The sequence below is a fragment of the Carcharodon carcharias genome, chromosome 1 (assembly GCF_017639515.1).
Source record: "Carcharodon carcharias isolate sCarCar2 chromosome 1, sCarCar2.pri, whole genome shotgun sequence".
NCBI lineage: Eukaryota > Metazoa > Chordata > Chondrichthyes > Lamniformes > Lamnidae > Carcharodon > Carcharodon carcharias.
Window position 1 is genome coordinate 271539249 of NC_054467.1, and position 12581 is coordinate 271551829.

The 12581-nt window shown below is 44.8% G+C and overlaps 1 protein-coding gene across 1 annotated transcript in view; it reads left to right on the forward strand.

Annotated features, from left to right (window-relative positions):
* Positions 1-12581, forward strand: part of LOC121276109 (dynactin subunit 1-like) — a gene marked incomplete at its 3' end in the record, with an annotated part of 249284 nt that overhangs the window by 167169 nt on the left and 69534 nt on the right. Inside the window, exons 14-15 of the mRNA XM_041184072.1 lie at positions 845-1013; positions 11488-11556. Of these exons, the coding sequence (XP_041040006.1) occupies positions 845-1013; positions 11488-11556 (238 nt within the window). The remainder of the gene's footprint in view (positions 1-844; positions 1014-11487; positions 11557-12581) is intronic.

Below are 12581 nucleotides of genomic sequence, written 5' to 3' on the forward strand. Positions count from 1 at the left end.
GGGGTGATGGGTTATTGGGGGTGGGCGGGAATGTGGGGTTGAGGTTACATTCAGATCAGCCATGATCTTATTGAATGGCGGAGCAGGCTCGAGGGGCTGAGTGGGTGAGTCCTGCTCCTACTTGGTATGTTCTGCCCACTGACTTAACCTGTGTACATCCCGTTGCAGAATCGTTGTGTCCTTCTAACAACATGCTTTTGACCTATCTTTGTGTCATCTTCAAATTTGGCTGCAATACAGTTGGTCCCTTCCAAATCAGGAATGTCAATTGTAAATAGTTGAGGCACCAGCACTGATCCCTGTGGCATTGCAGTTTGCCAACCTGAAAGTGCTGCATTTATCCTGACCCTCTGTTTCCTGTTAGCTAGCCAATCTTCTATACATGCCCAACACCATCAGCTGTTATATTGTGCTGGTACCTTTTTATGCAACTTTATCGAATGTCTTTGGAAATGCTACTACACGACATCTACAGGTTCCCCTTTATCCATGTCGCTTGTTACATCCTCAAAGAACTCTAACAAATTTGTCAAACACCATTTCCCTTTCACAAAACCATGTTGACTCTGCCTGATTGCATTATAATTTTCTAAATATCCTGCTGCTATCTCCTTATTAATGGATCCTAGCATTTTTCCAATGACAGACGCTGGGCTATATGGCCTGTAGTTTCCTGCTTTCTGTCTCCCTCCTTTCTGAACAGTGGTGTTACATTAGCTATTTTCCAATCCGCTGGAATCGTTCCAGAAACTAGGGAATTTCTGAAGCATGTTGCTTTGAGACCAGTAGCAGAGAGATATTTTAGATGCTGTGTAAACCTTGCTGACTGCCACTTGTTCTCCAGGGCTCTGGGACAATGCAATGTGGATGTTTATAAGAAGATTGGAGGCCTTTACCCTGAGATGAGTGTCCATGAAAGATCACTGGATTCCCTCATCGAACTCCTGCACAAGGACCAATTAGATGAGACGGTCAACGTGGAGCCCCTCACGAAGGCCATCAAATACTATCAGGTACCAGAGCAACAGAGAGATGGCACACTGGGGCCAGAGACACTCAGAACCCACCTTAGAGTCACTGACTGACCCCTGGCCACAGCCCATGGCTGACACCGGGCCACGGTCAGCTGGTTGTTATCGTTAGTCTATGTTGGTTATCCCTGGTTATTGATCCGATAGTTATGTCAGCAGTCCGGTTGTTCATATTCACCATAAGTGGGTTATCTCTGTTTATTGAGCTGGGAGTTAGTGTCAGTGGGTTATCTCTGTTTATTGAGCTGGGAGTTAGTGTCAGTGGATTATCCCTGTTTATTGAGCTGGGAGTTAGTGTCAGTGGATTATCTCTGTTTATTGAGCTGGGAGTTAGTGTCAGTGGATTATCCCTGTTTACTGAGCTGGGAGTTAGTGTCAGTGGATTATCCCTGTTTATTGAGCTGGGAGTTAGTGTCAGTGGATTATCCCTGTATATTGAGCTGGGAGTTAGTGTCAGTGGGTTATCCCTGTTTATTGGGCTGGGAGTTACTGTCAGTGGGTTATCCCTGTTTATTGAGCTGGGAGTTGCTGTCAGTGGATTATCCCTGTTTATTGAGCTGGGATTTAGTATCAGTGGGTTATCCCTGTTTATTGAGCTGGGAGTTAGTGTCAGTGGATTATCACTGTTTATTGAGCTGGGAGTTAGTGTCAGTGGATTACCCCTGTTTATTGAGCTGGGAGTTAGTGTCAGTGGATTATCCCTGTTTATTGAGCTGGGAGTTAGTGTCAGTGGGTTATCTCTGTTTATTGAGCTGGGAGTTAGTGTCAGTGGATTATCCCTGTTTATTGAGCTGGGAGTTACCATCAGTGGGTTATCTCTAATTATTGAGCTGGGAGTTAGTGTCAGTGGATTATCTTTGTTTATTGGGCTGGGAGTAACTGTCAGTGGGTTATCCCTGTTTATTGAGCAGGGAGTTAGTGTCAGTGTATTATCCCTGTTTATTGAGCTGGGAGTTAGTGTCAGTGGATTATCCCTGTTTATTGGGCTGGGAGTTATTGTCAGTGGGTTATCCCTGTTTATTGAGCTGGGAGTTAGTGTCAGTGGGTTATCCCTGTTTGTTGAGCTGGGAGTTAGTGTCAGTGGATTATCTCTGTTTATTGAGCAGGGTCAGTGGATTATCTCTGTTTACTGAGCTGGGATTTAGTGTCAGTGGGTTATCTCTGTTTATTGAGCTGGGAGTTAGTGTCAGTGGATTATCTCTGTTTATTGAGCTGGGAGTTAGTGTCAGTGCGTTTTCTCTGTTTATTGAGCTGGGAGTTAGTGTCAGTGGATTATCTCTGTTTATTGAGCTGGGAGTTAGTGTCAGTGGATTATCTCTGTTTACTAAGCTGGGAGTTAGTGTCAGTGGATTATCTCTGTTTACTGAGCTGGGATTTAGTGTCAGTGGGTTATCTCTGTTTATTGAGCTGGGAGTTAGTGTCAGTGGATTATCTCTGTTTATTGAGCTGGGAGTTAGTGTCTTTGGGTTATCTCTGTTTATTCAGCTGGGACTTAGTGTCAGTGGGTTATCCCTGTTTATTGAGCTGGGAATTAGTGTCAGTGGATTATCTCTGTTTATTGAGCTTGGAGTTAGTGTCAGTTGATTATCTCTGCTTATTGAGCTGGGAGTTAGTGTCAGTGGGTTATCTTTGTTTATTGAGCTGGGAGTTAGTGTCAGTGGATTATCTCTGTTTATTGAGCTGGGAGTTAGTGTCAGTGGGTTATCTCTGTTTATTGAGCTGGGAGTTACTGTCAGTGGGTGATCTCTGTTTATTGAGCTTGGAGTTAGTGTCAGTGGGTTATCTCTGTTTACTGAGCTGGGAGTTAGTGTCAGTGGATTATCCCTGTTTATTGAGCTGGGAGTTAGTGTCAGTAGGTTATCCCTGTTTATTGAGCTGGGAGTTAGTGTCAGTGGGTTATCCCTGTTTATTGAGCTGGGAGTTACTGTCAGTGGATTATCTCTGTTTATTGGGCTGGGAGTTAGTGTCAGTGGATTATCCCTGTTTATTGAGCTGGGAGTTAGTGTCAGTGGATTATCTCTGTTTATTGAGCTGGTAGTTAGTGTCAGTTGATCATCCCTGTTTATTGAGCTGGGAGTTACTGTCAGTGGGTTACCCCTGTTTATTGAGCTGGGAGTTGCTGTCAGTGGATTATCCCTGTTTATTGAGCTGGGAGTTAGTGTCAGTGGGTTATCCCTGTTTATTGAGCTGGGAGTTAGTGTCAGTGGATTATCACTGTTTATTGAGCTGGAAGTTAGTGTCAGTGGATTACCCCTGTTTATTGAGCTGGGAGTTAGTGTCAGTGGATTATCCCTGTTTATTGAGCTGGGAGTTAGTGTCAGTGGGTTATCTCTGTTTATTGAGCTGGGAGTTAGTGTCAGTGGGTTATCTCTGTTTATTGAGCTGGGAGTTAGTGTCAGTGGATTATCCCTGTTTATTGAGCTGGGAGTTAGTGTCAGTGGATTACCCCTGTTTATTGAGCTGGGAGTTAGTGTCAGTGGATTATCCCTGTTTATTGAGCTGGGAGTTAGTGTCAGTGGATTATCCCTGTTTATTGAGCTGGGAGTTGCTGTCAGTGGATTATCCCTGTTTATTGAGCTGGGAGTTAGTGTCAGTGGGTTATCCTTGTTTATTGAGCTGGGAGTTAGTGTCAGTGGATTATCACTGTTTATTGAGCTGGGAGTTAGTGTCAGTGGATTAGCCCTGTTTATTGAGCTGGGAGTTAGTGTCAGTGGATTATCCCTGTTTATTGAGCTGGGAGTTACTGTCAGTGCGCTATCCCTGTTTATTGAGCTGGGAGTTACTGTCAGTGGGTTATCCCTGTTTATTGAGCTGGGAGTTAGTCTCAGTGGATTATCCCTGTTTATTGAGCCTGGAGTTAGTGTCAGTGGATTATCCCTGTTTATTGGGCTGGGAGTTATTGTCAGTGGGTTATCCCTGTTTATTGAGCTGGGAGTTAGTGTCAGTGGGTTATCCCTGTTTATTGAGCTGGGAGTTAGTGTCAGTGGATTATCTCTGTTTATTGAGCTGGGAGTTAGTGTCAGTGGATTATCCCTGTTTATTCAGCTGGGAGTTACTGTCAGTGCGCTATCCCTGTTTATTGAGCTGGGAGTTACTGTCAGTGGGTTATCCCTGTTTATTGAGCTGGGAGTTAGACTCAGTGGATTATCCCTGTTTATTGAGCCTGGAGTTAGTGTCAGTGGATTATCCCTGTTTATTGGGCTGGGAGTTATTGTCAGTGGGTTATCCCTGTTTATTGAGCTGGGAGTTAGTGTCAGTGGGTTATCCCTGTTTATTGAGCTGGGAGTTAGTGTCAGTGGATTATCTCTGTTTATTGAGCTGGGAGTTACTGTCAGTGGGTTATCTCTGTTTATTGAGCTGGGAGTTAGTGTCAGTGGATTATCTCTGTTTATTGAGCTGGGGGTTAGTGTCAGTGGATTATCTCTGTTTATTGAGCTGGGAGTTAGTGTCCGTGGGTTATCTCTGTTTTTTGAGCTGGGAGTTAGTGTCAGTGGGTTATCCCTGTTTATTGAGCTGGGAGTTATTGTCAGTGGATTATCTCTGTTTATTGAGCTGGGAGTTACTGTCAGTGGGTTATCTCTGTTTATCGAGCTGGGAGTTACTGTCAGTGGGTTATCTCTGTTTATTGAGCTGGGAGTTAGTGACAGTGGGTTATCTCTGTTTACTGAGCTGGGAGTTAGTGTCAGTGGATTATCCCTGTTTATTGAGCTGGGAGTTACTGTCAGTGGGTTATCCCTGTTTATTGAGCAGGGAGTTACTGTCAGTGGATTATCTCTGTTTATTGAGCTGGGAGTTAGTGTCAGTGGGTTATCTCTGTTTACTGAGCTTGGAGTTAGTGTCAGTGGATTATCTCTGTGTATTGAGCTGGGAGTTAGTGTCAGTGGGTTATCTCTGTTTATTGAGCTGGGAGTTACTGTTAGTGGGTTACCTCTGTTTATTGAGCTGGGAGTTACTGTCAGTGGGTTATCTCTGTTTATTGAGCTGGGAGTTACTGTTAGTGGGTTATCTCTGTTTATTGAGCTGGGAGTTACTGTCAGTGTATTATCCCTGTTTATTGAGCTGGGAGTTAATGTCAGTGGGTTATCTCTGTTTATTGAGCTGGGAGTTATTGTCAGTGTGTTATCCCTGTTTATTGAGCTGGGAGTTAGTGTCAGTGGATTATCCCTGTTTATTGAGCTGGGAGTTAGTGTCAGTGGGTTATCCCTGTTTATTGAGCTGGGAGTTAGTGTCAGTGGGTTATCTCTGTTTATTGAGCTGGGAGTGACTGTCAGTGGGTGATCTCTGTTTATTGAGCTTGGAGTTAGTGTCAGTGGGTTATCTCTGTTTACTGAGCTGGGAGTTAGTGTCAGTGGATTATCCCTGTTTATTGAGCTGGGAGTTACTGTCAGTGGGTTATCCCTGTTTATTGAGCTGGGAGTTAGTGTCAGTGGGTTATCCCTGTTTATTGAGCTTTGAGTTACTGTCTGTGGATTATCTCTGTTTATTGAGCTGGGAGTTAGTGTCAGTGGGTTATCTCTTTTTACTGAGCTGGGAGTTAGTGTCAGTGGATTATCTCTGTTTATTGAGCTGGGAGTTAGTGTCCGTGGGTTATCTCTGTTTATTGAGCTGGGAGTTACTGTTAGTGGGTTATCTGTGTTTATTGAGCTTGGAGTTACTGTCAGTGGGTTATCTCTGTTTATTGAGCTGGGAGTTAGTGTCACTGGGTTATCCCTGTTTATTGAGCTGGGTGTTAGTGTCAGTGTGTTATCCCTGTTTTTTGAGCTGGGAGTTAGTGTCAGTGGATTATCTCTGTTTATTGAGCTGGGAGTTAGTGTCAGTGGGTTATCCCTGTTTATTGAGCTGGGAGTTAGTGTCAGTGGGTTATCTCTGTTTATTGAGCTGGGCGTTACTGTCAGTGGGTCATCTCTGTTTATTGAGCTGGGAGTTAGTGTCAGTGGGTTATCCCTGTTTATTGAGCTGGGAGTTAGTGTCAGTGGCTTATCTCTGTTTATTGAGCTGGGCGTTACTGTCAGTGGGTTATCTCTGTTTATTGAGCTGGGAGTTAGTGTCAGTGGGTTATCTCTGTTTATTGAGCTGGGAGTTAGTGTCAGTGGGCTATCCCTGTTTATTGGGCCGGGAGTTAGTGTCAGTGGGTTATCTCTGTTTATTGGGCTGGGAGTTAGTGTCAGTGGGTTACCCCTGTTTATTGAACTGGGTGTTAGTGTCAGTGGGTTATCCCTGTTTATTGAGCTGGGAGTTCGTGTCAGTGGGCTATCCCTGTTTTTTGAGCTGGGAGTTACTGTCAGTGGATTATCTCTGTTTATTGAGCTGCGAGTTAGTGTCAGTGGGTTATCTCTGTTTATTGGGTTGGGAGTTAGTGTCAGTGGATTATCCCTGTTTATTGAGCTGGGAGTTACTGTCAGTGGGCTATTCCTGTTTATTGAGCTGGGAGTTACTGTCAGTGGGTTATCCCTGTTTATTGAGTTGGGAGTTAGTCTCAGTGGATTATCCCTGTTTATTGAGCCTGGAGTTAGTGTCAGTGGATTATCCCTGTTTATTGGGCTGGGAGTTATTGTCAGTGGGTTATCCCTGTTTATTGAGCTGGGAGTTAGTGTCAGTGGGTTATCTCTGTTTATTGAGCTGGGAGTTACTGTCAGTGGGTTATCTCTGTTTATTGAGCTGGGAGTTAGTGTCAGTGGATTATCTCTGTTTATTGAGCTGGGGGTTAGTGTCAGTGGATTATCTCTGTTTATTGAGCTGGGAGTTAGTGTCCGTGGGTTATCTCTGTTTATTGAGCTGGGAGTGACTGTCAGTGGGTGATCTCTGTTTATTGAGCTTGGAGTTAGTGTCAGTGGGTTATCTCTGTTTACTGAGCTGGGAGTTAGTGTCAGTGGATTATCCCTGTTTATTGAGCTGGGAGTTAGTGTCAGTGGGTTATCCCTGTTTATTGAGCTTTGAGTTACTGTCTGTGGATTATCTCTGTTTATTGAGCTGGGAGTTAGTGTCAGTGGGTTATCTCTTTTTACTGAGCTGGGAGTTAGTGTCAGTGGATTATCTCTGTTTATTGAGCTGGGAGTTAGTGTCCGTGGGTTATCTCTGTTTATTGAGCTGGGAGTTACTGTTAGTGGGTTATCTGTGTTTATTGAGCTTGGAGTTACTGTCAGTGGGTTATCTCTGTTTATTGAGCTGGGAGTTAGTGTCACTGGGTTATCCCTGTTTATTGAGCTGGGTGTTAGTGTCAGTGTGTTATCCCTGTTTTTTGAGCTGGGAGTTAGTGTCAGTGGATTATCTCTGTTTATTGAGCTGGGAGTTAGTGTCAGTGGGTTATCCCTGTTTATTGAGCTGGGAGTTAGTGTCAGTGGGTTATCTCTGTTTATTGAGCTGGGCGTTACTGTCAGTGGGTCACCTCTGTTTATTGAGCTGGGAGTTAGTGTCAGTGGGTTATCCCTGTTTATTGAGCTGGGAGTTAGTGTCAGTGGCTTATCTCTGTTTATTGAGCTGGGCGTTACTGTCAGTGGGTTATCTCTGTTTATTGAGCTGGGAGTTAGTGTCAGTGGGTTATCTCTGTTTATTGAGCTGGGAGTTAGTGTCAGTGGGCTATCCCTGTTTATTGGGCCGGGAGTTAGTGTCAGTGGGTTATCTCTGTTTATTGGGCTGGGAGTTAGTGTCAGTGGATTATCCCTGTTTATTGAGCTGGGAGTTACTGTCAGTGGATCATCCCTGTTTTTTGAGCTGGGAGTTACTGTCAGTGGATTATCTCTGTTTATTGGGTTGGGAGTTAGTGTCAGTGGATTATCTCTGTTTATTGAGCTGCGAGTTAGTGTCAGTGGGTTATCTCTGTTTATTGGGTTGGGAGTTAGTGTCAGTGGATTATCCCTGTTTATTGAGCTGGGAGTTACTGTCAGTGGGCTATCCCTGTTTATTGAGCTGGGAGTTACTGTCAGTGGGTTATCCCTGTTTATTGAGTTGGGAGTTAGTCTCAGTGGATTATCCCTGTTTATTGAGCCTGGAGTTAGTGTCAGTGGATTATCCCTGTTTATTGGGCTGGGAGTTATTGTCAGTGGGTTATCCCTGTTTATTGAGCTGGGAGTTAGTGTCAGTGGGTTATCTCTGTTTATTGAGCTGGGAGTTACTGTCAGTGGGTTATCTCTGTTTATTGAGCTGGGAGTTAGTGTCAGTGGATTATCTCTGTTTATTGAGCTGGGGGTTAGTGTCAGTGGATTATCTCTGTTTATTGAGCTGGGAGTTAGTGTCAGTGGGTTATCTTTGTTTATTGAGCTGGAAGTTAGTGTCAGTGGATTATCTCTGTTTATTGAGCTGGGAGTTAGTGTCAGTGGGTTATCTCTGTTTATTGAGCTGGGAGTTACTGTTAGTGGGTTATCTCTGTTTACTGAGCTGGGAGTTAGTGTCAGTGGATTATCCCTGTTTATTGAGCTGGGAGTTACTGTCAGTGGGTTATCCCTGTTTATTGAGCTGGGAGTTACTGTCAGTGGATTATCTCTGTTTATTGAGCTGGGAGTTAGTGTCAGTGGATTATCTCTGTTTACTGAGCTGGGAGTTAGTGTCAGTGTATTATCTCTGTTTATTGAGCTGGGAGTTAGTGTCAGTGGGTTATCTCTGTTTATTGAGCTGGGAGTTACTGTTAGTGGGTTATCTCTGTTTATTGAGCTGGGAGTTACTGTTAGTGGGTTATCTCTGTTTATTGAGCTGGGAGTTAGTGTCAGTGGGTTATCCCTGTTTTTTGAGCTGGGAATTAGTGTCAGTGGGTTATCTCTGTTTATTGAGCTGGGTGTTAGTGTCAGTGTGTTATCCCTGTTTATTGAGCTGGGAGTTAGTGTCAGTGGATTATCCCTGTTTATTGAGCTGGGAGTTAGTGTCAGTGGGTTATCCCTGTTTATTGAGCTGGGAGTTAGTGTCAGTGGGTTATCCCTGTTTATTGAGCTGGGAGTTAGTGTCAGTGGGTTATCTCTGTTTATTGAGCTGGGAGTTAGTGACAGTGGGTTATCTCTGTTTATTGAGCTGGGAGTTAGTTTCAGTGGGTTATCCCTGTTTATTGAGCTGGGAGTTACTGTCAGTGGGTTATCTCTGTTTATTGAGCTTGGAGTTAGTGTCAGTGGATTATCCCTGTTTATTGGGCTGGGAGTTATTGTCATTGGATTATCCCTGTTTATTGGGCTGGAAGTTAGTGTCAGTGGGTTATCTCTGTTTATTGAGCTGGGAGTTAGTGTCAGTGGGTTATCTCTGTTTATTGAGCTGGGAGTTATTGTCAGTGGATTATCTCTGTTTATTGAGCTGGGAGTTATTGTCAGTGGGTTATCTCTTTTTATTTAATTGGGAGTTGCTGTCAGTGGGTTATCTCTGTTTATTGAGCTGGGAGTTAGTGTCAGTGGGTTATCCCTGTTTATTGAGCTGGGAGTTAGTGTCAGTGGGTTATCCCTGTTTATTGAGCTGGGAGTTAGTGTCAGTGGGTTATCCCTGTTTATTGAGCTGGGAGTTACTGTCAGTGGGTTATCCTTGGTTCCGTTTAGAACTGTATGAAAGCAAAATATTGTTAGCATCCAAAATAAAAACAGGAAAATACTGGAAATGTTAAGGTTAAGCAACATCATTGGAGAGAGAAACAGCATTAATGTTTCAGGTTGATATTTCATCTCTTGAAATATCCATGGTTTTGTCAAAGGATTATCATTTCTTATGGAGGTATAACCCGTTGATTGTACCCAAAGATAACTCAGTAACAGTAACCAGGGATAACCCACTCAGTTTCGCTCTCAGTTCATTTACGCAGAAAGATTAAGTGACTGTAACCACAGATAACCCATTGACTGTAACCAGTGCTAACAAACTGACTGCAGTGAGGGGTAAGCCACTGACTGTAACCAGCAATACCCCAGTAACTGTAACCAGGCATAAGCCAGTGACTGTAACCAGCAATACCCTAGTGGTTGTGACCAGCAACACCCTAGTATCTGGAGCCAGGGATAAGCCCATTACTGTAACCAACCATACCCCACTGACTGTAAGCAGTAATACCCCAGTGACTGTAACGAGCAATATCCCACTGATTGTAACCAGCGATACCCCAGTGACTGTAACCAGGTTTTAGTCACTGACCGTAACCAGAAATACCCCAGTGACTGTAACCAGCAATACGCAAGTGACTGTAACCAGTGACTGTAACAAGCGATGCCCCAATGACTGTAACAAGTGATACCCCCAATGACTGTAACAAGCGATACCCCCAGTGACTGTAACAAGCGATACCCCCTGTGACTGTAACAAGCAATACACCCAGTGACTGTAACAAGCAATACCCCCAATGACTGTAACAAGCGTTACCCCCAGTGACTGTAACAAGCGATACCCCCAGTGACTGTAACAAGCGATACCCCCTGTGACTGTAACAAGCGATACCCCCTGTGACTGTAACAAGCAATACCCCCAATGACTGTAACAAGCGTTACCCCCAGTGACTGTTACAAGCATTACCCCCAGTGACTGTTACAAGCGTTACCCCCAGTGACTGTAACAAGCGATACGCGCTGTGACTGTAACAAGCAATACCCCCAATGACTGTAACAAGCGATACCCCCAGTGACTGTAACAAGCAATACCCCCAATGACTGTAACAAGCGATACCCCCAGTGACTGTAACAAGCGATACCCCCTGTGACTGTAACAAGCAATACCCCCAATGACTGTAACAAGCGTTACCCCCAGTGACTGTTACAAGCGTTACCCCCAGTGACTGTTACAAGCGTTACCCCCAGTGACTGTAACAAGCGATACGCGCTGTGACTGTAACAAGCAATACCCCCAATGACTGTAACAAGCGATACCCCCAGTGACTGTAACAAGCAATACCCCCAGTGACTGTAACATGTGATACCCCCAGTGACTGTAACAAGCGATACCCCCAGTGACTGTAACAAGCGATACCCCCAGTGACTGTAACATGCGATACCCCCAGTGACTGTAACAAGCAATACCCCCAATGACTGTAACAAGCGTTACCCCCAGTGACTGTAACAAGCGATACCCCCAGTGACTGTAACAAGCGATACCCCCAGTGACTGTAACATGCGATACCCCCAGTGACTGTAACAAGCTATACCTCCCAGTGACTGTAACAAGCTATACCTCCCAGTGACTGTAACAAGCTATACCTCCCAGTGACTGTAACAAGCTATACCTCCCAGTGACTGTAAGCAGGGATAAGCCACTGGCTGTAACAAGGGGTGTTGATGCTGGGCAAAAACGAAGGGCTGGAGGCTGAGGGCAGTGACCAGTGGGGAGAGGCTGGAGTCTGCCATTGGAGTTTGAGCCGGGATCCTGGTTTTCATTCTGTAATTGACTGAAATGATTTTGATAAGGGCCACAATCACTGACCCCCAGTGCCCACCCCGAATGGTTTTGGATTGCCTTGTTGTTCTGTGTGTAACGTTTGGTTTAACCCAGTTCTCTGGTGTTTCCTCAGCATCTCTACACCATTCACCTGCTGGAACAAAGTGAGGATTGTACTGTGCAGCTGGCTGACCACATCAAGGTAGGTGTGTCACCCAGTCACTGTCCCTCACAGTAGCTGTACTGTACCAAACTGAAGCAGGTAGAGAATCTCAGCACTGTGAATGGACTCCACTTAGTACTGGGATTGCATACGAAATAGGAACAGGAGGAGGCCATTCAGCCCCTCGAGTCTGTTCCACCATTCAGTAAGATCATGGCTGATCTGGTTGTGGTCTCAACTCCACTTTCCAGTCTGCCCCCCATAACCCTCGACTCCCTTGTCGATCAGAAATCAGTCTAACTCAGCCTTGAATATATTCACTGAGACAGCCTCCCCTGCTCTCTGGGGAAGAGAGTTCCACACACTGACAACCCTGAGAGATGAAATTCCTCCTCATCGCCATCTTCAATGGGGAGAGTCCTTATTTTGACCCTGTTCCCCCTCGTTCTCGTTTCTCCCATGACAGTGAACATCCCCTCAGTATCAAAGCTGTTAAACCCCCTCAGAATCTTAGATGGTTCAACAAGATCATCTCTCATACATCTAAATTCTGGTGAATTTAGGGTCAACCTGCTGGCCCTTTCCTAAGAATACAATCCTTTCACCCAGGAATCAGTCAAGTGAACCTTCTCTGAACCGCTTCCAGTTCAACTCCATCCCTCCTTAAATAAGGAGACCAAAACTGTACACAGTACTCCAGATGCAGCCTCACCAATGCCCTGTACAGTTGTAGCTAGACGGTGGGGGGAGGCGATGGCGTAGTGGTTTTGTCACTAGTAATCCAGTGTCCCAGAGTAATACTCCGGGGACCCGGGTTCAAATCACAATCGAATAACAAATCTCAAATTAAAATTCTAATGGTGACCATGAAACTATTGTCGATTTTTGTAAAATCCCATCTGCTTCACTAATGGGAAGCTGATCTGCCAGCCTTACTCTTAACTGCCCTCTGAAATGGCCGAGCAAGCCACTCAGTCCTCAAGGGGCAATTAGGGATGGGCAATAAATGCTGTCCTAGCCAGCGATTCCACATCCTGGGAATGGATAAAAAAATCTTCCCTACT